This window comes from Cydia fagiglandana, chromosome 25 (genome assembly GCF_963556715.1).
Source record: "Cydia fagiglandana chromosome 25, ilCydFagi1.1, whole genome shotgun sequence".
In the NCBI taxonomy this organism is placed as follows: Eukaryota; Metazoa; Arthropoda; class Insecta; order Lepidoptera; family Tortricidae; genus Cydia; species Cydia fagiglandana.
In genome coordinates, this window is record NC_085956.1 from 5,802,043 (window position 1) to 5,829,851 (window position 27,809).

At 40.2% G+C, this 27,809-nt stretch overlaps 1 protein-coding gene and 1 non-coding gene across 3 annotated transcripts in view; both read left to right on the forward strand.

Moving 5' to 3' along the window:
- The window catches only part of LOC134677052 (LIM and SH3 domain protein Lasp), a 31,561-nt gene extending 4,014 nt beyond the window's left edge, over positions 1-27,547 (forward strand). The window contains exons 2-8 of one of the 2 annotated variants that reach the window (XM_063535485.1): positions 15,653-15,747; positions 20,552-20,684; positions 21,714-21,849; positions 24,900-25,346; positions 25,990-26,105; positions 26,420-26,452; positions 27,347-27,547. In XM_063535485.1, coding sequence (XP_063391555.1) covers positions 15,653-15,747; positions 20,552-20,684; positions 21,714-21,849; positions 24,900-25,346; positions 25,990-26,105; positions 26,420-26,452; positions 27,347-27,541 — 1,155 coding nt within the window. In that variant the 3' untranslated portion in view covers positions 27,542-27,547. Of the gene's footprint in view, positions 1-15,652; positions 15,748-20,551; positions 20,685-21,713; positions 21,850-24,899; positions 25,347-25,989; positions 26,139-26,419; positions 26,453-27,346 lie in introns of both variants that reach the window. The other variant, XM_063535484.1, reaches the window with a different exon arrangement.
- Trnav-uac (transfer RNA valine (anticodon UAC)) lies at positions 1,184-1,256 on the forward strand. Its single transcript has one exon. It is a non-coding gene; the product is annotated as a tRNA-Val (tRNA).
- Positions 27,548-27,809: the final 262 nt, after the last annotated feature.

Below are 27,809 nucleotides of genomic sequence, written 5' to 3' on the forward strand. Positions count from 1 at the left end.
AAGCGCTATCACTTTCTCGACTCTAATGACTGTCTATTAGTCGAAAGAAACTCGCGAATGTCTTCACACCTTTTTTAGAAGCCTAATCATTGCTCTAGATGCCGGTTAATACGATAATGTCATTAATCATCATCATGTAAGTGCTAGGCTTCTTGCTAGATGGACTAGCTTGTATGTACAGTTAACGGAAGAACTGGTGTTTAAATTAAAGTAACTTTAGCACCTAGAGTCAGACCAAGCTAACTCGGCAGTAATTTTGATAGCCGAGACTGGGCAAGTGTTATAAATGTCAAACTTATTAATAGGGGGTATTACTGCGATGTTCTGCCGCCAGAGTGCAGCACTAAGCTAGCTAGTAGACCATAGAGTAACTTATACACGGTGTAACATGAGGAAACCGAATAATTTTAACCACCCATTTCTGAGATCAAAAGAAGTAAAAAATGTAATATGAGTTTAGGTCAATATCGCCAAAAAAAATTTTTTTTCTTGTTTGGTTTTTTCAATTTTTGGAATGTATTTGTACATAAAAAATCAATGTTATTGGTAAACTTGTCACTTAAAATTGATTTTTACATTTTTTTTTCGTAGAACCTACTTTTTGCAAAGTGTTACTTGTCACTTTTTGACATCTATCAGTAAGGATATTTAGACTACGTCCCATAGCAGCAACATCACCATCAAAAAGGCCCTTTACACTATGTAACAATAAATACTTGTTTTTTTTTTAATTAATAATATCTCTGAAACTAGGCGAATTTCAAAAAAGTTTAGAGGACATTTTTGTCTATAAATATGATCAGGAATACGCTGTTAAAATTATTCGGTTTACTCATGTTACACCGTGTACATACAGTGCCTTAAACTGTTTTTTGACAAGTTTTCACAGATAATGAAAGACATTGATGCAACAAGGCGATTTGTTAATAAGGGCCTACCGGGAAACGCGAAAATCGCGCAAATACTGAGTCAAAATTATCATTGTAAGACTATACATTTTGTAAACTACCTATATTATGAACTGTCTCACGTCTCACTACATTACAAAATAACAATACCGGGCACGGTACTACAATACCTACATTTTAATAGCTTTCATATTCGTACCACTGAAATACCAATTACGTCATTCATTGCACGCGCTCACGGCAACTGAACACGAATTTCGACCAACATGCCAACTGGTTCCGTGGTGTAGTGGTTATCACATCTGCTTTACACGCAGAAGGCCGCCAGTTCGATCCTGGCCGGAATCATATCTTTTTGGTTTTTAATTTTGATTGTTAAAATTTTTTTTGCTTTGTATTTGTTGTTATGATTTATACACATTTTTGTTTTGTATTTTTAACTTTAAATGTTGCTGTTGATAGTACAAAACAAATTACAATTTTTTGGATATGTTTTGTAGGTATTACAGATATTTAATATCTGTAATTCTGTATTTGATTATATTTTTTGTACAGAGAGAGAGAGAGAGATAGTACACAGTCTGCAGCAGTAGCTGAGCGTGTGAAGTGTTCAAAAAAATCTAAACACGACCCTGTTGTAATCATTTTACATCTCTTAGTGCTCCTTTAAAATTTAAATATTATATCAATTATGTGTGATATGTATGAGAATAAAAATATTTTTTATTACAAAAACATTTAGTTATTAAGAATATGAATACCTGTCGTATTAATTTCAATTTATCACTAAAAGTAGGTACTCTTATCAGCTAAACAAATCACGTAGAGTCGGTAAAAATATATTAATTCGATTTTCAACCTTACAACAACGATTTAAAGTGTAAAATTGTGTACCCATCTCTGAACATATTTCTAGAAAAACTTATAAAACTACTGGTCACGCCATTTTAATTGTCACTGGACACGCGTTGCTATAATGAGAACCAGAGACCAGTTGATAACAGAGACTTTAGATCGAAACTAACTTTTATCAAGCAGATACTACTTGCGATTGAGTGCAATACAATTTTTTTTTATTTTAAAGGAAAAATTCTTCGCTTACGGCATGCCTCGAACTTTCGTCATATAAATTTTAGTTGTGGAAGCTTCAGTATTCATGTAATTTAATATAAAAATAAAACTATTGACCTACATTCAAAGTTGAGTTTCTCTGAATCTTAATACTAGATAGTCTACTTTGGCGGAATTTTATGTTAGTATAGTTATTGAATACTTGTTAGAGTCTTGAGTATCTTAAGGAGCTCGGGTACTAGGAACATTCAAATTGTTTGCAACTATTTAGGCCCCCCCCCCCACATCTAGCGTCTTTCGAGCGTCGGCGTCTGGTCAGCGCTATGGAAAATGACGTCGCTGCGCAGTTGCGTCGAGCAGCGGCCACAGAGTTGTAGACCCCGACGCTTGAAAGACGCTAGATGTGGGGAGGGGGGGGGGGGGGGCTTACCTTACAAAGGAACATTGCCTTCACTGTTAACTGTACATCGGTATTAGACCTTATGCCTTTTGTAATACTTTATTATTGTCGATAAAGTTAACCAGCCTTTATTTATAACTTGTCTCTAAAAAGATGGAATTCCTTTTTCACAGCTGCTTGCCATTGCTCTGAAAAAACCTTCCGTATATGCGATAATTATATACATAGCTCTATGTATCAGGCAAATAGAATTATAGCTGATTAGTGTACTTATTAATTAGATGGAAATGTGTGAAAATCATGCATAATGATTAATGTAGCTTGTAAAACATGATACAGACACGATTATTTCATAAACATCGTCACGTATACGTAATAGGAATTTAATAGTATAATATTATAGGTATATACTTCTTTTATTTGCATTTAAAAAAGGGTACTTAAACAATGTTTACAGTAGGTACACATGGTGCTATACTTTACTGCCCTAGGGCGGGTTTAAGGACAATACGTGCCTATGTCAAAAATTTAATGGCTCTACACGATGGGCCAACGCCGGCCACTCCAAGGGACGCATTTATGCGTTATAGGGAGCAAGTTATATTGCTATCTCATTCTACCGCATTGCTGCGTCCCTTGGAGTGGCCGGCGTTGACCCATCGTGTAGAGGAGCCATAAAGGGCCATATGTACGGTTACCAGCAATTACACAACGAAGGCCGCAAAAATATCTAACTCGGTCTTATTTCTGGAGCCATAAAAGCGTGTCACATATTTTTGCGGACTTCGAAGAGTAACATATTATTGCAGGTGACTGTACTATAAAACGTTGTACAATACACGTGCGAATAGGTAATTCCCAATGAGTGGCGATAAATTGAAACAAGACCGAAGGGAGTGTTTAAAATCGATACGAGTTTTCGCATTTGTATCGTAATGTACTACACTCGGCGTCAAAAAAATCGCACCTCGCCAAAAATTCGTTTCAAGCAAATATAGCTCTTTTCTAATGCATTGTACCCTGTCAATAATGGTATCATTTGAAAGCGCAATTAATGAACTTTGAAAAAATAAATCGTCATTGTCCGTAAAAACAACCATCGCCGAACATAGGCGTTTTGTTTAAAAAAAGGGTTGAAATCCAATTTTAATCGGTCCGTTGTTGTGCAATCCGGGACGGGTATAAAATGGAGGGTAAAGGTTAGTTATGTTTTATTCGCTCTCCAGAGGTCACTGAGGTTACTAATGAACCGTTACAGCAAGAAAACACCCTTGGACATGGATACCAGGCCAGAAGGAGCAGCTCAAGAGGTGGCACTGCTGCAAACAAGACTATGGCAGTAAGAAGTTGCTGAAAGATTTAACATAAGCGGTTTCCGAGTGCGTCGAGTCTTCCTGGGGTTCCAGGTGACTGGTGGTTACATCAGGAGGCCTGGACCTGGAAGACAACGCTGCTCTTCTGCTAGAGACAACCGGTACATTGTATCGAACTCTTTGCAGAACCGTTTTTCCGAGGCTGTTGAGCTGCAGCAGCAGCTTCAAACAGCTCAAAAAACAGCAGTAAGCATCTCTACGATCGGAAGAAAGCCGGAAGAGAAGAGGATGTTGCTCTGTAGAGCTGCTACAAGCCCCCAATTAAAGCAATAGCATCGAATAGCCAAGAGGAAATTTTGCCGACTGCACGAAGATTGGACGTTTGAACAATAGAGGAATATCCTCTTTTCCAACGAGACGAGGGTGTGCCTTTACACCAACGACAGGTGCAGGGGGGAGTATAGGAGGCAGGGAGACCAATTTACGCAAGCCTGCACTGAAGAGACCGTCTGCTTAGGGGACGGATCTCGCATGTTTTGGGGCGGCATTTCGATCGACGAGTAAACTGATCTCCTGTGCATTTCCCGCACTGAAGGTGGTCACAGCCAGGGATCCCTGACTGCTCGGCCATAACGGTATTCTTGGAGGAGCATGTGATCCCATATGATGGTTTTGTTGGACCCAACTTCCAGTTTATGCATGACAACGCCCGCTGTCACACTGCGTTGTTTGTGTGAGACTAACTGTGGGAGGTTGGGATCACCCTAATGGAGTGGCCAGCAAGGAGCCCTGACCTGAACCCAATCGAACATCACTAGGATCAGCTAAACCGGCGGGTTCGATCGTCTGATCCTGCTCCTGCCACTCTCGACAGGCTTCAAAACGCCATTATTGAGGAGTGGAACAACTTTTCTCAAAAACGCATCGTGGCACTCATGACAGTCATGACTGATCACATGGAAGCTACTCAGAGGGCAAGAGGAGGCAGCACTAGGTTTTAAGTTTAGTTTTAAGTTTGTTTTTTCTGAATCTGTTGATTTTGTAGTGTTTTTATTCTTTGCAAATTTTAACCAGAATACACGTCGATTCGTTTTTCCTGAAAATTTTCTTTTAGTATGGGGTAGATCTTCCATTTTACGACATTTTCCAATAGAGAGTTTCATAACCTTTCAAATAAGGCCCCATAGTCTTATCTTGCCTTATATAATATAAGGTTTAAAACCGCTTGAAAGAAAAATGTTAAGATGTGCGATTTTTTTGACGCTGAGTGTATTAAGTGTCTGTTTATTGAAAAACCTTTAATAAACATAGTAACTGTTACTTTTATTATGAAATCATGTGAAGTCATTGTAACTCCGATTTGGAAGCCTTAAAGGACGCCTTAGAGCTTCGCTAACATAATCTATAAAAATAATTAAGCCATTGAAGATAAAGACTACCAAACATGTAGTCTCAGTACATATTGTAAACTTATTAACTACCTTATTGCAAGTACATAAGGTACACTATTGGTCGTTATTGTTCTGTGAACTAGTTTTGAAGTATAATTCCAATCGCTTGGTGAGATCACAGATCACTTACCCTTACTAAACAGGAACGTACCTATCCCTATTATCTATCTCCAAGATTATTTTAATAAAGTAGCATTCTCTGAAATTACTGTGACGTATAATTCATAAATTATGACGTATAAGTACCACTTGCAGTCTCTGTTATCAAAATCGTTGCAGGGTTATCATGGTCTAACTGTATCAGTGGCGCGCCATGCTCATGTCAGCCTTGTCAGAGCTAAGTTGGCCTACTTTTCCTTAAAAAAAAGCGTTAGTTTATGTACGAACAGAATTTCCTCAAAATTAGGAAAGCCGGAGGGAATTGATCTCGATCTCGAGGTCACATTACACTGGTTAGCCCCAATAGCTCTCGCGACCAATCAGAACACGCGACCGAACAATGCCGGCGCGGGCGCTGCTCCAAATTGAATTATTAAACCAATAGGACGTGGGCGCGGTCAACGACTACCGACAGCATGGCTTTTGTGCTTGTTGGGATTTTTCCTAAAATTAACATTCTGATAAACAAACAATATCTGGGAGAAAAGATAAAATAAAAACTCAAAAATGCGCGCTTTCCCAGAGATAAGACCTAGCTATAGTTGCACCAAACAAAGTCTGCAGCGGATTTGATAGCCCACACAGTGTAAGTGTTATGTATACGTCATAATTTCATAGAAGTTTGACGTTTAAAATGACACTTGTACTGCGTGGGCTATCAAAATCGCTGCAGACTTTTTATGGTCTGACTATAGATCGATTTTTCGCCCGCGAAACCCCAAATATAAGATACTGTTAGGCTAGGATCTGCTTGTAACTTATAATACAAGTTTAAATCCCTTTCTAACAAAAGCTGTCAAAAAGTGACATCCGCTTGTAGTTATTACAAGCTTCACGCTTTTGAGAAACGGGCCCTAGGAATATGTCCGGAGAGGATTTGGGGGTATATAACTATTTGCACCAAATAATATAGTTTAAAAGTAATTAACTTTAGTTTGTATTGTTTGTACCTATTTGAATCACAGCAGAATCTTCTGTTTTGCTTTGCCTATTAATGAATGAGATTAAATCATTAAGTGACAAACAGTGACACAATGATGATTAATCCACTTACCTACATTATCTGCTCTACAAAAACGCATTAGTCTAGTTAATCTTTATTTTAAGAATTTTGAACACGTCGAGTGCTAGAATTTACAACTTTTTCATTATTAGATATAGCCGGTCAAACAAGTTTGTCAGTAGAAAAAGGCGCGAAATTCAAATTTTCTATGGGACGATAGCCATTCGCGCCTTCTTCTTCCTTGCCACTTCCCATCATCTAGGGTCGGCTCTCCTCGTTCTAAGGCGCCAGGACGGTCTGTCCTGGGTTGTCGCACCTGTAAGTTGGGCTCGCTCCAAGTCGCGGGTTATGGTAGCCAGCCACGCGGTTTTGGGTCTTCCATTGCCTTTCCTGGTGCATGGCATTGCCAGCGCCTTCCTGACCACGTGATCTTCGGGATAAATTTGCTGTTTATTTCTAGTGACGGAAAATGGCTTGACAGACTATACTCCCCATGTCTTTTGTTTTCTTCTAGTTTCCTGGATGTACCCACTCTGAATTCAAACAAATCGTATCCTATTGCGAATCGCAATCATTGTCCTTATATTTCCAGTATTAGGGTCATCTTAGATCAGAGTTTAAGCGAGTCTATACATAAGCAAGCTTGTGTCAAGTAGGTACGTACTTACGTATTGTGACGTCCCTTTCGTCTCGTAAAAGTTTAGTCCCACCGCTGTCCGTAATCATGGTGTTCCTATGTTTAGTCGGCCAAGCGCGATGGCGCCGCTCGAGCCGAAACGGTATGAAAACACGACGGTTTCCAGCAGGGTCATCTTAGGTCAAAATTTAGCAATTCTTTACATGTTTCTTTTTTAATCTCCGACCGTACAAACTGTATTAGCAAGCTTGTAAAGATGGAGGTTCGCACTGCGACAGAGACACAGAATAAGTAATAGTATTATCATACAGAACGGACACGCACCGCCCCGCCCCGACTCGGATTACCTCGCCCCGCGACTGAGTTCTGACGGACTCCTGACATACCTACTCTCAGTTCGGCTAGCAACGCCGCGGCGCGATGACGCAACGTTCAAAATGCCGATGTATTTTGCGATGTATGGTTGTTTTTCAAATTCACGAAATAAAGAACATTTATTTTTATTATACGAGTACATATATTAAAAAGTAGCGTTTTGTAATTATTTATATTTAGTCCACGCTAATTGTGTATCGACAATTCGACATGACATTTTTGGTAATTTATTGCCGCACCATACTTTACGTAATATTTTACGGCCTTTATGGGTTACGGGTGAGTTCGCATATACGTTCAAATAATATTAGCTGTGACCTGTGAATAGAACAGTTTATTATAGCAAGGATCTAGGAGAAAATACCATCTTGTAAATTATGTTTGTTTCTTTAATTTTAGGAATAAAAATGTTTGATATTTACGTTACGAGTACAACGATAACGCTCCGTGAACTCAAAAACATGTAAATAGTAGCCCTAAGCGACTTACTCACACAATGACGCGTGTACAGACGTGCCGTTCACACATATACACGCAAACGAGTTTTGATGTATGGCGTGTCCGCCCTGTGACAGAGACAAGCGACCGAGACAGAAGACCGCGACATATAAGCGACAGTTCGCGGCGAGACAGAGACAGGCGACAGAGACGCGTGAGGTCTCTGTCTCCTCGCGAACTGTCGCTTATATGTTGCCTATGGTCAGGTCAAGTGATGGTCGCGGTCTCCGGTCGCGGTCTTCTGTCTTGGTCGCTTGTCTCTGTCGCGGCGCGAACCTCCACCTAAGTCCCTTAAAGTTTAGTCCCATCGCTGTCTGTAATCATGGTGTTCCTATGTTTAGTCGGCCGAGCGCGATGGCGCCGCTCGAGCCGAAACGGTATGAAAACACGACGGTTTCCAGTAGGGTAATCTTAGGTCAAAGTATAGCGATTCCTTACATGTGTCTGTCTTACTCTCCGTACAATCTGTAGCAGTAAGCTTGTTAGGTACGGACGTATTGTCCCATCCCGTCCCTTAAAGTTTAGTCCCATCGCTGTCTGTAATCATGGTGTTCCTATGTTTAGTCGGCCGAGCGCGATGGCGCCGCTCGAGCCGAAACGGTATGAAAACACGACGGTTTCCAGCAGGGTCATCTTAGGTCAAAGTTTAGCGATTCCTTACCGTGTAACCACCCAACTATAGCTACATTCTACCGGTCTCGCAAATAACTTAGCCGATTTGCCGATAGATTGCGCTGTGCATAATTACGCTTAATATACTTCTGGTCAAGTCTTTTGGGCTTCTGTTACATGAGATAATTGAAAGTTTGCACGGAACCCTCGGTGCGCGAGTTAAACGAACTCGCACTTGATCGGTTTTTTTATTATTTACATAGCTTAATATCGTGCGCATAAGTCACTCATTAATTAATCCAATACTGTTTTCGCCTTAAAGGCCTGTGCACACCGGCTGCGTGTGCGTGACGTGCACGTGTGCGTGCGGCGTTGTAGTATACAGATCCTTATGAGAGACGGCACACTGCTTGCGTGACGTGTGCGTGTGCGGCTCCAACATTTTAGCGCACGCACGCGCGCGCGTCACGCACACGCAAGCCGGTGTGCACAGGCCTTAATCCTCCTCTCAATAATCAATTGATCATACACCTCAACTACTACTATTTTTATTAATAGTCGTATAGTATTAAAATTGCTGGTGGCCTATCGCCCTATCGGTAAGAGCGTGCGACTTTCAATCCGGAGGTCGCGGGTTTAAACCCCGGCTCGTACCAATTAGTTTTTCTGAACTTACGTACGAAATATCCTTTGATATTTACCAGTTACTTTTCGGTGAAGGAAAACATCGTGAGGAAACCGGACTAATCCCAATAAGGCCTAGTTTCCCCTCTGGGTTGGAAGGTCAGACGGCAGTCGCTGTCATAAAAACTAGTGCTTACGTCAAATCATGGGATAAGTTGGATGGTGTTTAGCAAAAATGAGTCATCCCACATCCATTTTGCAATCAAATGTCAACTTTATGCCTCAATTTTTTGAGTTGACATCTTAGTGAAAAATTAATGTGGGTTGACACATTATTGCGTATCAGCATCCAGTTGTCAAGCAGACCCCAGGCTCCCAAGAGCCATGGCATAATGCCGGGACAAAGCGAGGGAATAATTGCCCCAGCTTGCCACCTCTATCATATGAAAACCTAATTAACACTCAACTAGATTCGTCAATGGCCGAGTTAACCATTGCTTAACCGAGTGCAATAAATTGCACAAGCAGACATTCGGACATTTTTAGTTCGCACGACTATTGCACCGAATATTGTTAGATAATTGTTCATTTAATATCGTAGTGTGAAATAATTAAAGTAATTAAATTAGTTTAGTGCCAGTTACTTAAAAGATGGTTTGAATTTGACGCCACAAAGCCGCTTCCATACAAATGCTCTTGTTAAAATGATAGGCTTAGTATACATGAAACTTGGCATGAAAATTTACGTAACATCGGGTACTAGTTTTCGTTGCCAAGAATTGTTAAGTTACTAACAAAGAAAATAAACCGAGTTTTGTAAAATTCCTGCTCGCTCTAATTTCATTGTACGTATTATAAAAATTGTATGAGTTATTTTGTTTGTAGGTTACGGGAAAATGTGACGTTATCTATGAAAAGGGACCTTATTGTCGATGGCGCTTACGCCATTATTAACGATGCTCCGATATAAATTCAAAGCCGCGCTACGCTGTGTGGCATAAGCGCCATCGACAATAATATCCCTTTTCATAGATAATGCCCCAAATATCTTTTTTTTCTGAAATAGTGTATGTTCTGAATACTTACTAAGAAATGCAAATGGCTCTTTCGAAACCTGCCGGCGTAATTATGGATGGCTTTATCCTTCATCCATCGTTATCCACGTGATAAAATAACTGTCACTTTTTAATACCATGGGATAGAAAGTGACGGACACCGTTTTATCATGCTGTCACGTAGACAAGAACGACCATCATATCCGTACAGGCTCCTTCATGCCACTTCTCCCCTAATTATAAGTTCTTCCTATCTTTTGGACGTCTTAAAAAAAAACTAGATGTATAACCAAAATTATAATTATTATTTATTATGGAGGCCTCGGTTCTCAAAACTCGATCTGTAAACCGGATCTTGCTAATCAGATCAATTTTGACTACCTACGAATAATTTGAATGAAACGACTATTTCTGTCAAATATTATGTAATATATATGTATGACTCATTATTTTTATACAACTTTAGTATTCTATTAACTATAGTTATGTTGTAGTGGGTACAACAAGCGTAATATAGCGGCTATGTGCACTTGCTATTACGATACCGCTTCATAATTTGGGGACTTCAATAATACTGTTATCGTTGTTGAAACACTGTAACATTATTAGAAACATTTCTTTACATGACATACTAATTTCCTTATAACGAATTACATTTTATTTTTACAATTGAACAGCTACAAACTTACATATTGCAGTCGGCAATTCCAACAACAACGTCTTCACAATACAATTCTCACCGGAAACGCCGTTTTCGACCGCAATAATAACGTGGTTTGAACGTGTATGACATCATACGCATGACCAGAGGAAGTAAGGTTTCTGACTAAGTCGACCTATTTAGGGGCTATTTATAAATTACGTCATATCAAATGAGGGGGGGGGTCTGGACCTCGGACGATGGTAGCATGATGGAGGAAACGGGGTCATTCGAAGCATGATTTTTGAATGATTTTAGGGGGGGGGGTCAAAACTCGATGACGTAATTTATGGACAGCCCCGTGGTTATGTTCGTCATCTTCCATGTAAATGATAAATACCATATACATATTATACATATTTGTATCCGTAATAACAGAGGAATCCGTTAACTACGGCTCGTTTCATAATGCTATTGACATTTTTTATAAATAATTAATACAATTTATTCGGCATACCTTCTGTCTTTCTGCTAACTTCTTTGGGTTACGACTATTTATATTTTATTTTATAACTACTATAATATAAAACTGTACTGACAGTCTGACACTGTGTTCTAAGAAACAACATGGACGAAGCCCAAAAATACCACTTTAACAACCCCACTACGCTCTAGATTCATATCTAATATCTAAATCACAAGATTCTCAAACTGACTGCCATCGATAACTGCAGCAATCACTGTAAATGCGTCATTAACTTGGAAAATGACTTTCTATCACACAAAACCAAAACGTCATAGAGGCCCGTGCATAAACTATAGGGGGCAGCATAGGAGCCGTCAGATTTTTGGCGCGAGGCGTAAATGAGTCGTTTATGCTTCCGATGTAGTCCACAAGATGTAAGTGCTTTGGTTTAGAACTGTAAACTTGCATATTTGGAAATAAATAATAAAGATGGCAGAACCTACTGCACAAGGAAACGTACCGATGAGCGGTAGATGGTAGCACTTGCTTTGGCAATTGTACATATGCACATATGTTTCCAGTTCAGGCCACAAGATGGCAGACTCTTCAACGCGCACGGTATCTATAAACATTGCAAATAAGTCGAGTTTGAAATTCCGTTTTTGATTGCTAGAATCGGATTGCGATGACAAATTAAGGCGTGGAAATCAAATCTCTACGAAAATATGAGGTTTATAGTGAGATAATGACACTTTATTTTGATCAAGTCGGTTGTATAGTCAGTAACCCCCCCCCCCCCTCCCAATTTGAAATGACGTAATTTATGAATAGGCTGTTAGGCCGTTTTGCTGTTGACGGTTTAGTTACTTATTCCGTGCCGTAACTGCACGGTGGCCCGGTTAACAGATGGCGGCTTAAGGTCGCGGGCCCGGTGGCACGTGGTTAACCAGAGTTTAAACTAAGCTGACGCGTTGCTAGAGGACCGTAGCCAAACACGAAGAGTTCCTTGCCTTAACTGCACGCTGGCGCGGTTAACAGACGGCGGCTTAAGGTCGCGGGGCCGGTGGCACGTGGTTGATCAGAGTTTAATTAAACTAAGTTGATGCGTTAAAAGGGACGACGCCAAATATAGAAGTACGGTCATGCTATTTCCGTCAGCGTCAGTACTTTTTGTAGCATGACATTCGTACATTTCCGTGAAAATACGATGGTAAAGGTGTACACTGTATAAGTGTATACACTACACCTGTACCATCGCCCACACTTTTAACTGTCCATCGGTAGACCTTATGCCTTTTGCTATAAGGTCCACCGATGTCACAGAATAAATAATAGAATAATATTATAATATATACAGAAAATACACTCTCTAACAAAACGCGTCTGTTACAATTAGGACAGATATGACCGCTAGGTAGCGACAGCGCCACGCGCGGCTTATGGCTAGCCACCAAAATTGGTGTGGGACGGATGCAAAGCGACGAAATCGCGGAGTGAGCCACGCCTGCCAATGTAAGCCGTGAGATACTCAACTGTCGCTCCAATCATGTGCTGGGCCTACAGTGCAGTATAACCGCAAACGGTGCCACCGGGCTAACAACTGTTACAGTTACCCGGCTCGGTATTGGGAAGATAACCAGATTATAACTAATGGTTAGATAAGAAACGCGAACAATCGCACCGGATAATGTGAACTTCTTTCCATTGCCCTTTTCATTATTGAGAGTTGAAAAATGACAAATGGATCATCGCCATTTCGTTGATATGATACAATCGTTGAAATTAAAATCCACTTAAAAAGTTTCTGAATGATCCGTGTGAAAAACGTAGAAAGCGTTTAAAGTAGTTTAAACCGTAACCCAAATACTAAAAACAAAATATAATAAATATTTGAGTGGGGCTCTCATACAATAAATGTGATATTTTTGCCGTTTTTTGCGTAAATGTTACGGAACCCGTCGTGCGCGAGTCCGACTCGCACTTGGCCGGTTTTTATCATATTTTCCAGTACGCTAACGTTTATTAACGTGTGACACATTGAAGCGGTCGCTAATTCCCGTTTTTTTTTAATTAGCGCCTCGTGCACCTTCCCACTAATCCGGGGTTTACCGGATGAACCTGGAGTTACCATGGTTACCAGTACAATTTGACACTGGGTTCACAATTTAACCAGTTAACCCCGGGTTAGTGGGATGGTGCTAGTGGCCCTAAGTGTTATTTAAAGGCCGAGCCACACCGGCTTGCGTGTGCGTGACGTGCGCGTGTGCGTGCGCTAAAATGTTGGAGCCGCACACGCACACGTCACGCAAGCGGTGCACATAGGGGTATGTGCCCCTTAAAGCTGGCCATTAGTCGACTGTAACGTCAAGATGTAAAATCAGTCCAAAATAAATTAGTTTAGTATATTAAGTATTAAAAACGTTAAAAATAATTTTGGCCAGCTATTGGGTCAAATACCCTTATGTGCGGTGTGCCATCTCTCATAAGGATCTGTATAATACAACGCCGCCCTAGCACGTCACGCACACGCAGCCGGTGTGCACAGGGCTTAATTCGTTTTTATGACGACAATGTAACTTGTTCGAGTAACTACAAACCATTGGTATTATAAATATTATAATATAAGTCGTGCATACGACAACAAGCGATCTTGACCGAGTTTATACGTATTCTATATTTGGTAATTCATAACATAATACATGATACAACGACCCTCAGTTAAGTGAGTAGGTGCTAGTGTTAGCAAAACTACTAAGGCCCACTTGCACCATCCCACTAACCTGGGGTTAAGCGGTTAAACCGTTAACCCGTTGTCAAATCGTACTGGTAACCATGGTAACTCCAGGTTGAACCGGTTAAACCGGGTTAGTGGAATAGTGCCAATGGCGCTAAGGGGTCATCCATTAATTACGTCACACGTTTAGGGGGAGGGAGGGGGCCAAGAAAATGTGACATATTGTGACATGGGGGAGGGGGGAGACACAAACTTTGTGACGTCACTTTAACTTCATCAGTAACCGAAAATTTATTTAAATTATTTAGTTCGCTGTACATTTAAATAACAAGTTTTTAAAACGAAAATAGTTTTTAATCGTTTAATTTTCTTTCCTAAGCAGTTTTGGGTTATAAAATTACTAATATTTATATCGTCAAAAATATTTTGATAAAATATTAATAATACTTAGGTACTTACTTAATTCGATTTGGCGATTTCGTAGAAAAAATGTGACGTCACACTAGGGGGGGAGGGGTTTGCCAAATGTGACCAAGTGTGACAAGGGGGGGGGGGGAGGGGTCAAAAAACCTAGAAATTGGTGTGACGTAATTAATGGATGACCCCTAATAGTACAAACAGCGAGTCTTTTTCAAAACGGTACCCTCATGGTTATTTATGGTACATTTTATTAGGGCCATTCGCACCATTCCACTAACCCGGGGTTAACCGGTTAAACCTGGAGTTACCATGGTTACCAGCGCAATTTGGCACTGGGTTAACAGTTTATCCGCTTAACCCTGGGTTAGTAGAATGGTGCAAGTCGGCCTTAGGAGGCAAACGACCAGACGGATGCAAGTGCGTTGCCGGTTTAAGTGAGCCCCGGAAGCTCCGGCCCGGACACGGCCCGGTCTAACCTGACCTGAGTCATCCTTAATACGACTTTTGTAAAGTCTGCTGGATTATGGTAACATTCCATTTCTAACCGCAGCTGCATTACTGTCAATTTTACTATGGAAATTGACAATGACAGCGACGCGTTCAGTACCGGTAGCGCAGCTGCGGTTAGAAATGGAATGTTACCATTAGATCAAAGCAATACATGTGACAAAGTAGATTAGTGTACATAGTGAACTTAGACAAATATTTAGTGAATAGCATCATACATGACATAGTGTCATAATGCGCTCATTGCGTAATCATTCTGGTATGCGGCCACCACATAGGAGTTGTGCACAAATCACGCGAGGTATTTTTGACCCTCCCTCACCCTTGGTGATATTTGGTGAGGTTTTTGGCTACCCCCCTCCCCCCACCCAATCTCACGTGTATTTTTATGTTTTTTTTCATTCGACCTATTTTAAGAAAAATAGTGTTGTATTTAGAAAATATTGTTTATTTTTCTATTTTCGTTAAATAAACTCGTTATTTTGAAGTGCAGAGTGAAGATTTATGTTTAACGAAGAAACGGTATTTTACTCATGTGGTTGGTTTTCTTTTCTTAGTTTCGTTCACTGTAGAAAAATACACGTGAGGTTTCCTTATACCCCCCTCCCCCAACGTGATCTATCGTGAGTTTTTTGTGACCCCCTCTCCCCCCATCGAACCTTGCGTGATTTGTGCACAAGCCCATACCACTTATCTAGGAGATGGCCTGCGGGCCGTACTTTGCCCACCACTGTCTTCTTATTGATATTATTAATAATGTTATGTTTATTTGTTAACAGGCGTGGCACAAAGGCTGTTTCAAATGCCAGGAATGCGGGATGACACTCAACATGAGGACGTACAAAGGATACGGGAAACTGCCATACTGCGAGGCGTAAGTTTCAAATCAAACGAATTATCATTCATTTTCAGGCTACAGGCCCATAGATAACGTACACGGACTGAAATTTAATCTAAGTACCTAAAATACTGCAGATTCATATGTGAAGTTCTACGGACAAAGGTACCTTATGGCGGCTGGCGCTTAAGTGGCATACTTAGCGCCGCAATAATATTGATATTGATATTGATATTTGATATTGATATTTATTGAATATTGGAGCGACGTTAATAATGGCGTAAGCGCCAACCGCCATAATACCTTATGGCCTTCGCCTTTACCCGTGGGACGTCACATATTTTTAAGACGAAAGTGGAGGACCCGTGCGAAATCGTCTTTTCATACAAACGTAGTCCTCATTTTCCTCTTTGGATATCAACATTATTGAAAGCATTTGGTAACAAGCACAACAAGGCGAGCTGCAAAACTTAATGGACACTTTAAAGTCTATTTCAATAGAATTTGCTATTTATGTAAACAAACAACGTAACTTTGTTTTATCACTGTTTCTCTTTGAATTTTCACACCACCTCATCAAATACCAATGAAACCATACACACATACACTATTGAAACGATTCGTTACGTAAAATATATAAATATATAACTGTATCTTGGATATTTAATTAAAAGTTTAAAATGGTTTCATAAGGACCACTTGGAATGACGGTTTTGTTTCTTTTAAATTCTACAATTGTCTATGATGGGTAGTGTTGTGACTAAAGTTTGTGATATAAACCCGCTACACACTACCCAACCCAGGATCTGTACCTACCGCCGCGGTTATAAAATACATCAATACATCATTCTTAAGTACTAATTTTTCTTCTGATCGTGATTAAACAAATTAAAAATAAGAACTACTTGTTTTTTTCTTTTGGTATTTTATTATTCGATGTGGTTTGACATTAGTAATGTAGTAGGAGTCTTGCCCATCACTAGTAAATTCATCATCCAGAGACAATTTCAATATGGCGGTTTGTTTACATAGTTAGCAAGTTCTATTGAAATAGACTTTATGAATGGAATTAATTCATAAAGTGGCCATGTTTTTCTGCGGCTGGGTGTATAGAGGCGCTGGAAGGGCTGCCACCTTGTGGTATAAATCGGAAGCTTAAACTTGACATTGATACTCCCATAAACAGACGCTATCCCTACAGTTCTCGCGCGCTCCCTTGGTTGCTGAAGGGTTTGCCACTTGTGGCCTACATCGGAAACAAGCTTCTGTGCTGCCCCCTACAGTTTACACACACTGCCTGTGAGCCTTCGGATTGCTCGTGTGAGTGGAATGAATGCTGGATAAGCAGCTTAACGGCTTAAAATATGTAGTTGAGCCGCTACAAATCGCTTGTGATGGGTAAACCGGGGCGTAATTGGATTACTTTTCCCTCAAGGCCGTAAAACTAACGCTAATTCTTGGGATTAGTTGCCCCAGGCTCCCATGAGCCGTGTCAAAATGCTGAGACAACGCGAGGAAGATGATGATAATGAACATTAGCGCCATTTTCCTCATAAAATGACTTACGCCAGTTAGTCACGAACATAGACTAGGAATCCTCTAGACCGAGTTTAAAGCAATTATTTCATGCAACCGATGATGCCAAAAATGCGGGGGTGCGCGGGACGAGGTGAGCGAAGTCCCGTGCCGTGATTGGTCCGTTCAAAGACACGGACGTCACACAAAGACTCTTTCGACTCGAACATGGAGTAAAATTACCGTATGCGTGGCAGAGGGGGTAGCGCGATTATGCTAAGTCTGGTGGATGTTTTGTCTGTGGTCACGAATCACGAATAGGTAATATTATTGAATAATTTCGTTTCACACTCGTGATTCATATATTGAAGATGAGGACTGACGTAGTCACTTGGCCGGAAACCATCGCCGGTATGGCAAATATGCATTGTTTATTTGTAGTTTTTACACATATCTTAGTATTAGTAAACTCTTTATTGTACAAAAAGACATTAAAAATAACATACAATTAGTAAGAAGTACAAAGACGAGGGTATCTTATTACTGTTGTATCTCCTGTTAATATACAGGGTCATTTTTGGACCGTTAGCCATATTGTGCGAGGTGATCAGGTAGGCCATACTGAACAACTTTTTCTACGGGACCAACTCTGAAATCACAAAAAATTTTTTGGCCGTTTTATACATTTTGGTCGAGTGGATGTCGACGTTTTCTATGGGAAGGCCAAATTTTTTTTTGGGATTGCGGGTTTGGTCCCATAGAAAAAGTAGTTCAGTATGACCTACCTATCCACCTAGCACAATATGGCTAACGGTCCAAAAATGACCCTGTATGTTACTGTATGTCCTTCGGGACCCCCTGGGCACGGGCCCCGTGTGCCATTATGGTAAAGACGATTCTGCCAATTGTCCATGCAATTTTACATACTCGCGGTACATCATCCGCGGTTCCATAGCCAAACAATCGGGACGAGCTAAACCATTGCCCATAGCTAATACGTATTAAATCTCACCGAACCACAAAGCCGGCGCAACATGGCTGCCACAATAAAAAGGAAAGTGACCGTCAATATTACACAACGTGTCATACATGCACAAATAGACCGTCTCGCGTAGACTCCTCACTATATAGACTCCTTGCACAATATATTTCTCTCTCTGCACCAATTGTAGGTATCTCTGTATGGCCCTATGGTGGACTGGTAGAGAATGCCATTTGGCATTATGTCCGCCATTTGTACATTGTTGTATACATTTCGTGCAATAAAGTTTAAATAAATAAATACATATAAAGCATCAGGCCGCGTAGCGAACGTGCCAATCGTTAAATTCGTTAATGCTCCGAAGCGTATATAGTAGCCATCTCTCTCTATCACTTATCCATATTAGTGTGACAGTGACAGTTGCGTTTCATTGGCTACGGAGCGTTAACGATTGCACCTTGGCTACGCGAGTACGCGCCCTGTACGCGATAGAGGGATCGCTTGGTGAACCTAGAAATGAGTCCGTGCGAACATTCACTAGGAAATATGTCAAACCTGCACAATGCGCACCTGAAAAACCGAAACGTAGGTATGGTTCCGCCGGCCGGATACCGAATATCCGGTATCTGGTATCCGGCCAAACAACTATCCGTTGCATCTTTATATAAAATATATGACTTGGGCGAACTAAACCGATCAGCAAACCTAATACATATAAAATGACAAAGCCGGCTAAACACTTGCTTTGGCAATGTACATGTTTATGTTTCCGATTTAGGCCACAAGATGGCAGACCCTCCAACGCGCACGGTCCCTTATCTATACGAAGGCATGTAGACATTTTACGATGATTTATACATTGGCACCGCGACCGAGGTTGAGCGAAGCGACATATCGCGAATATTGACGATTACTGTCCCGGGAAGTATTGAAATGAGGAGTCTCAAATTAACTTAAGACTGCCCCACTAATGTGTGGTGAGCACGAGTCTCACGTGCAAGTGATCTGAGACATAGCCCTATATGTATATGCGCCGGAGTTCGCAACCCGGACGCGAGTGACGTCTGCGCTAAATGGACGAATTATCCTAACTAATGGCAGGGAAATGATTATGACCTAGTTACGTAAGTTAGATTCTTACGTCGTCTTTTCTCGGGAATGTTGGCCGCGTTATCTTCAACCTCGTATCTATATCTCGTTCTAGCGACCCGCTCCGGCTTCGCACGGGTTAACAAATTATACACAAATCTTCCTCAAGAATCACTCTATAGATAGGTGAAAACCGCATGAAAATCCGTTCAATAGTTTTTGAGTTTATCGCGAACATACAAACACACAGACACGGCGGGGGACTTGTTTTATAAGGTGTAGTGATAAAAGTAAAAAGAAGCTACATTCCAGTCTGTTTTGTACCCAGCTTCCGTATCTCACAAGAAATGAAAGTTAAGCGATTTTCTACACTTTTACTCGCAATTGAGTGTCGGCAAAAAACCCGGACCGGATTCGTCACGTAAAATCGTCACGTCTAAATGTGGTGTGTGACTCCATACGGTCAATGCTGTCATTGTTGAGAAAGGCTCGGTACGTGTCAGCTCAAATAGCACGTAATAATGTTGTAATCATTATTAATATTATGAATGAGAAAGTGTTTATGAATTTTATGTATAAACAGCAGAATTCTTAACTGTCCATTCGTGGACCTTATGCCTTTTGTAATAAGGTTTACGAACTGTCAGTTAACAGTGAGGGCGATGGCAGGTATGAATTATCTTTCTCTTTACAAACAACAGCGTAAATAGTATTGATTATTTAGCAGTTATTAGTAACAATATGTGGGCATTAGAGTGACTGGGAACGAAGTGCGACCATGATATGCAGCAATTGCACATTAAATGTTTACCTGGTTTTTAACTAGGAAAAACTTAATACATACCTGATACAACAACCTTATGCGAAATGAACGACATGGTCAAAGAAAACTACCGAACGGTCTGTTGGATACGTACGACGTAATACGAAGGAAATACGGCACATGATCTTGAATCATAAAAAAACATACAACCGAATTGATAACCTCCTCCTTTGGGATTTAGCAGTCGGTTAAAAAAGAGAGGGTAGCCTGCTTTGCTCAGGCATGATGAAAAAATAAAGTAAATGAATAAACATAATTACCTAAGTTGGACCGCTTAGTCACAAGATCAAAATTCAGTGTATTCAATTCCAATTGCCTTGCTGTCAGGCGGGGTAATTTCATTTATTTTTCGAACTTCAACATTAAGCAACTTGATTGGACAATAATAGTAATAATTCTTGACTTTAACACTTATATTTTACCAATTACAGACATGTTCCAAAGGCGAAGCACACGACCATGGCAGAAACCCCTGAACTGAAGCGGATAGCAGAGAACACCAAGCTGCAGAGCAACGTCAAGTACCACGCGGACTTTGAGAAGAGCAAGGGGAAGTTTACACAGGTAAAGTACCTTTACGGCCACATCCTGGTGAAGCTAAATACATCGTAGTATCGTAAATACATCCTGGTCATGGCACCAAGCTGCAGAGCAACGTCAAGTACCACGCGGACTTTGAGAAGAGCAAGGGGAAGATTACACAGGTGAAGTACCTTTACGGCCACAACCTGGTGAAGCTAAATACATCGTAGTATCGTAAATACATCCTGGTCATGGCACCAAGCTGCAGAGCAACGTCAAGTACCACGCGGACTTTGAGAAGAGCAAGGGGAAGTTTACACAGGTGAAGTACCTTTACGTCCACATCCTGGTGAAGCTAAATACATCGTAGTATCGTAAATACATCCTGGTCATGGCACCAAATTGTGGCACTTAGTGCCACGAGCAAGGGGCTATTAATAAATTACTTCATGGGGGGAGGGTCTGGACATCGGATGATGATAACCCTCTAGACCCTCCCAGTCCAGACCCTCCCCCCACGCCCTGACCCTGTTTCCTCCAGGAAACAGGGTCATTCGAAGCATGATTTTTGGATGATTTTAAGGGGGGGGGGGTCAATTAATTTATGAACAGCCCCCAAGACAGGCAATACTTAATCTTATCACTTAAATACATATAAATACACACTGGAGAATTAAAATACGTCCTGATGAAAGTAAACACATCCTAGTAACGTAAATACATCCTAGTTATATCACCAAATTGTGGCAATTAGTGCCACGAGCAAGACATAGGCAAAACATAATCTTTTATCACTTAAATTAAATTCATATAAATAACATCTTTAGATAAAGTAGGTTTGCTTTTAGGGTAGGAGGGTGTGAGTTGTAATGTAATATTGACAAATGACAATGTCTGATAAAGTCATAAATATTAACAAAGTGCGGCCCGTGTCCACTTCGTTAATTGCTATGTGGCCCTTGGCTGCTAAAAGGTTGCCAACCGCTGGTGTAGGGTAATAGGAGTGTCAATCTTGACCGTCAGAATACCCCATTAAGAAACGGGTGTGATTGTATGTCTGTCTCATTCCAGGTGGCAGATGACCCCGAGACCCTCCGGATCAAGGCGAACACCAAGATCATCAGCAATGTGGCGTACCACGGGGACCTGGAGAAGAAGGCCCAGATGGAGAAGCAGAGGCAGATAAACGAGAACGGAGAACTAGTCGGTAAGTACAGCTGGGATATAACCGCGAAAATCGAAGTTCGTCAATTGCGGGCATTTTTCTCTGTTGCTCTAATGACGGCTTAATGAGAGTAAAAGTGAAAGATCCCCGCAATTTGTGAATTTCTGTTTTTACGGTTGGCCTGGGGCGGATTGTTTGTTGCCTTGGTGATAGTGCAAAGTTCATCTCGTGTTTAAACGATGTACAGGGTGGGTCCTTTTACACAAGCCAAAATATTAGAAATAGAAATAAAGAAAACGGTTTTTTTTTACAAAACAAGTGGTTTATGTTTTTTTTTTAACTCAGTGGAGCATTTTACTTCAGCAGAGTAAAATGCTTCACTAAGTTAATAAAGAAAAGAGATACACCCAAAAAAAGTTCACTTTGAATACAAAAAAAAAATGTTTGATAAATATGAGAAAAAAATTGCTGTAATAAATATGAGATAGGAAAAAATAAAACCCTTGCTTGCAGACGTGTAATTTAAAATTTAAATTTCACTTTATTAGAGGATACCTTGTAGATATTCTAAGGCCCACTTCCACATACAACTAACCCGGGCTTAAGCAGTTAAACCGTTATCCCAGTGTCAAATTGTACTGGTAACCATGGTAACTACAGATTTAACCGGTTAATCACGGGTTAGTTGAATGGTGTAAATGGGCCTAAGGAACACTGTCCATTTAAATATTTAATCTTGTTAAAGGCTCACTATGTATGTCAGTCATAACCATAAAATTATACGATTACCAAAATCCTGACCATATTTTAAATCCGAGTCATTTCGTTAAGTGCTTGAAAATTGTGCACGCAAACACAATAACAGATACTCTTGATAGTTAAAAAAAACTGTTTTTTATGTAATTTATACTGGAACGTACGTCTGTTAACATTTTTATGACTTATTGACGTGATCACTTAATGTTTCCACACGAGTTATTTACAGTCTCTACAGTATAGAATTATTCGTTCTAAATAAAAATACTTATAAACTTAATAATTCATTCTATAGTTCGTTTATTTAGCATTAGAAAGAACTTCAAAGAAGGTAAGCGATCATGACATGTCTTTTAATTGAAAAACGCTTATTAAAAATCAATAACTATTACTTTATGAATTCAGAAGAATATACATGATCGTATTATATTCATAATTGATACATATTTGCCGTGACTTATTTTTAAAATGGGTTTTTCAATTAAAAGACACATCAAGATTGTTTACCTTATTTCTAATGCTAAAAAACCGAACTATAGCGCAAAGTCACCTTTGTATAGCCGTACAACTATTTATATTACAGATGTAGTGCGAAACTGTTTTCCATCGTATTTTCTCGGAAACGTTCGTTCTTATTAGTCATGATACTTCACTCAACCCGAGTACTTTTTGTATCGAGACTGACTGAAATAGCAAGACACGTTCGTACGTTTCCGTGAAGAAACGATGGAAAATAATTATGCACTACATCTGTAGTTAAGATTTGTCTTACAAGGAAGGGTACCCAACTGTCCGACTCCGATTTGATTTATTTTGATATATGTTATAGAGTAGTCTAAAATAACGGACACGTATTTTTTTTAGCTGCCCAAACTCACCCTGTTAGGAGAAAATGTCCTACAAAGTACTGAAAATTGACCAAACCTAATTTCTGAGAACTTTTTTCAAAAAAAATTATAAATAATTACTGGTTTCGTTACATGTTGGAGAACATGAATAAAGAATGGGGACGTGTTTTGTCATTTCACCACAAACTCATTTTTTATATAAAAATATATTTATTTATTATATATCAATTTTTTTGAAAAACGTTCTCAGAAATTAGAAGGTTTGGTCAATTTTCAGTACTTTGAAGGCCATTTTCTCCTAACAGGTTGAGTTTGGGCAGCTAAAAAAAAATACGTGTCCGTTATTTTAGACTACTCTATAGCATATATCAAAATAAATCAAATCGGAGTCGGACAGTTGGGTACCCTTCCTTGTTAGAATTTATACGTTTAATACCATGAATGAAACATATAAGAATCAGCGACCTCTATACTGTAGCGATGATGACCACATTATTTATTCACTCGTCAAAATCTTGTAAACACTGATCATTGTACGTCGCACAATATATGTATGTTTGTTTGTCGCATAATATTGTGGGTGCGAATGTTTCATCAATAGATGAAAGTAGATTGCGTCAAATTTTTATGCAAAATAAATTGTAGCTAATTATTTACCGGAGATTGCCAAATGTGTAGGAAAGTTAGCAAAATTTAAGGTCCTTTGAACGCCACGTCTAAATCTTACTTGAAAGAATGTTGGTTTTGCTTTAGAAGACGTACACAAATACTTCTGACCAATAGAAGAATTAATACTAGACCAATGGCAGTTAACTGTGTCCATGATGGTACAGTCAGCAGCAGAAGTTGCTAAGCGGTCGAGGTGTTCAAAATTACCTTGACACGCTCTTTTCATAACAATAAAGTCGCGTCAAGATTATTTTGAACACCTCGCCCGCTTAGCAACTTCTGCTGCTGACTGTACACAGTGACCATTATACTTTGTATTTTATTGGTTAGTCAGCTTACGTTAACTTTAAACATTGATGCTGATTAAAAGGTTTACTTTTCAAATTCTCCACACACGATATTCAGGAAGATTTCGCGTCTAAAAGATCGAAGGAAAATGGATCAATTACTTACTCTTACTTCGTTGGCTCAGCGACCCAAAATGAGACTTGGCCTCCGATACAAGACAGCGCCACTTTTTTCGGTCCTGTGCGACCTCTCGCCAATTGTTGACTCGAAGCTCGCGCAGATCCTCCTCCACCATAAATTCATCATCATCATCATCTTCATATCAGCCAGTGGACGTCCACTGCTGGACATAGGCCTCCCCCAAAGAGTGCCACAATGACCGGTCTTGCGCCACCCGCATCCAGCGGACTCCTGCGACCTTAAATTAATTAAATTAATAAACTTTTGACGCAATTAACTTTCCTACCACCATCTTCATGCAAATGAAGACGTCATCACGTGTCTAATCCATTTCCACCGCTTTAAATGTAGACGTACCCTCCGACAACTACCACCAGCAGCTCGAGAACTACGCAAACGAGATGCTACCAGTCCCGCCACCCCAGAAACAACCCCAAGTCTACCAGCCACCCCCGGCGTACCAGAACCAGAATCAAAACCAGTCCTACCAGAATCAGAACCAGCAATATCAGAGTCAGAGCTACCAGAACCAGAGTAATCACCAGCCGGTGTATAATCAAAATCAGTACCGACCGCAGCCGAAATACGAAGAGTATCAGCAGAAATACGACGATTACCAAAACCAGTTCGCCTACGGACAGTATCAGCAACCGGGGGCTAATTATGGGGTTGGTAGCCAGCATAAGATCGGTAGGATTCAGGACTATGATCCGCTGGTGGACGGCCCGCGGGCCCCGCCGAATACTCAGCGTGCGTCGGCCACGCTCATCTATAACAGCACCAGTGATGGGAAGAGAGGTTTGTGGTTTTTGCTTTGGGGTGCTTTATTTGTGGGAGAAGTTGGAGTGCGGACAAATTGGTCTGGGTATTATGATCACCAACACACACAAAGTGATAAAATATACAGCTTTTCAGTCGAGTATATATATCGTGTTTAGGCCACGAAACTTGCTGAGTGGCCTAAGGTACGAGATTGAAAAGCTTGATAATATCACTTGTATACAGTACTTTTTGTATGAGTCAACTAAAATAATACCTTTTATATTATATAACCTAAATAATTAAACAAAATTAGGTATGTTGGTAGATAGAAGCTCGTTGATGTCTTTTGTTCTGTCCTTTGGTTTTGACTTGACCGCGGCAAGACGTGACTGGTCAAAGTCATTATACCTAGTTCACTAAAGCGTATCGTAATGTAGTCATTAGAATTGAGTCGGGAGCCCACAGTGAAAAGTACCTTTGCGACCATAGTTTGTTTCTACCATTAAAGTCGATGAATAGAAAAAACGTATTGTAGTGAGACAGTGTCTCAGCTTACATTTTACTTATTATGCATGACAAACACTACATTTTTAAGAGCTAAAAGTAGTAGTAGATACAACGCACGAATTCTTTCTTACGCATCTAACTGAAAACTTAATAACCCAAACTTTCCATCCAGGGTCCCACCACCAGCAGCAGGCCCAGAGCACACGGCAGATCGGTCGCGTGGCCGACTTGGACCCGCTCAGCTCCGAGCGCGCCGCCTACGCCGGTCCCGACCAGAACTACATGCAGGTCATGTCCAACAAGCACGAGCCCGAAGTACAGGTAAATGTGAAGACCACTTGATTCATATTAGGAACAACAGAGGACCTAGGATACATCCTTGTGGGACCTCGTACATTTATATGGCATTATTGTGATCTATAGTGTCAAAAGCTTTACTTAGATCTAGCAGTAAACACAAAATAGTTCTTTTCCAAAAAGTATGAGCCTGATGTACAGATACTACCTCATTCTCACCACCACCAATAGCAATCTCAGAGATAATGACAGATCGGTGGTGTCAGCGACCTAAACACGCCGGCCCCGACCAGAACTACATGCAGGTCATGTCCAGCAAGCACGAGCCCGATGTGCAGGTAAATTCAATTCAAATTCAAATAATTTATTTCGTAAACATATGTCCATAATTGCACTGTGCATGTGGCTAAAAGGTTACTTTTTAATTGGTTATTATCACTTGATTACAATGAGACTGAGTCATTACTTCTAAAAATTGTTAATTACTAACTAAACTAGACAAAAATTTCATAACTCTAAAAACTGTTTAACTCAAGACTTTAATTGATAGGTATAAAAATAACGGATTAGACTAAGATATTATAATTGATACTGAAGTTGAACCTAGAAACAAAAATTAATAGTAATGTAAAATAACAGATAGACATACATAGTTTACAAAATTGTTAAAATTAAATTTATTTTTCTTTTCTTAAGTTAACTTGCATGACATACAATGCACATCGGTCTCCCGCGATACAGGCCTAGCCTAGTGCGGGTACTCCTGGAATCTCTGAATGTCAAGTTGGTTATGCACAACTCTTATCAGAAACTCGTGTTGTTATGTTACCACTGTATTCTTTCTGTGCAATAAAAATATTTTTTACTTTACTTTACTAGTTGTTAGTTGCGTTGCGAAGTTCCCTGAGAGATTGTTGATTTATATTAGGAACAACAGAGGACCTAGGATACATCCTTGTGGAACCCTGTAAATTTATATGGCAATATTGTGATCGATATTCGATAGTGTCAAAAGCTTTACTGAGATCTAGTAGCAGACACAATATGGTTGTAGTGGCCAAGCCTGATGTGCAGGTACTACCGTACCGTATCTTCTAATCTTTCCTTCTTTTTCTCTCCTATTTCAGTGATTATCCCGGTCGCATCGTGTCGCGTACTCGGATTTTGAATCACGAGTATTGTATGTATTTTAACACCCCGCTGTGATTTATCCTATTTAATCTCTATTCCAGAAAGTATACATCGCGATGTACGACTACGAGGCAAACGATAGCGACGAGGTATCCTTCCGCGAGGGAGATCTCATCTCCAACGTGACCGCCATCGACGAGGGCTGGATGACGGGCCAGGTGCTCCGCACGGGCCGCACCGGCATGCTGCCAGCCAACTACGTAGAACGCGCACCACAAGGCACCTACACACACTAAACTTCGCCTACTGTAGTAATACAATTTTTAAACATGCAAATCAGTCTGCAAATATTCAAAATTTTATATTAACCTTTTCGCCGCCATATATTTGATATTGAGATATATAGGAGCCGGGAACACTGGGATAACTAATAAAAAAGCAAATGCACGTCCGTTCGTATTAGAAGCTATATTTCGAGACAAGTTAAAACTACCACCAATTATGACATTAAATTATTTATAAAAATCTTAACCTACCCGCGAGTTCACTGACCGAGCGAGCAGC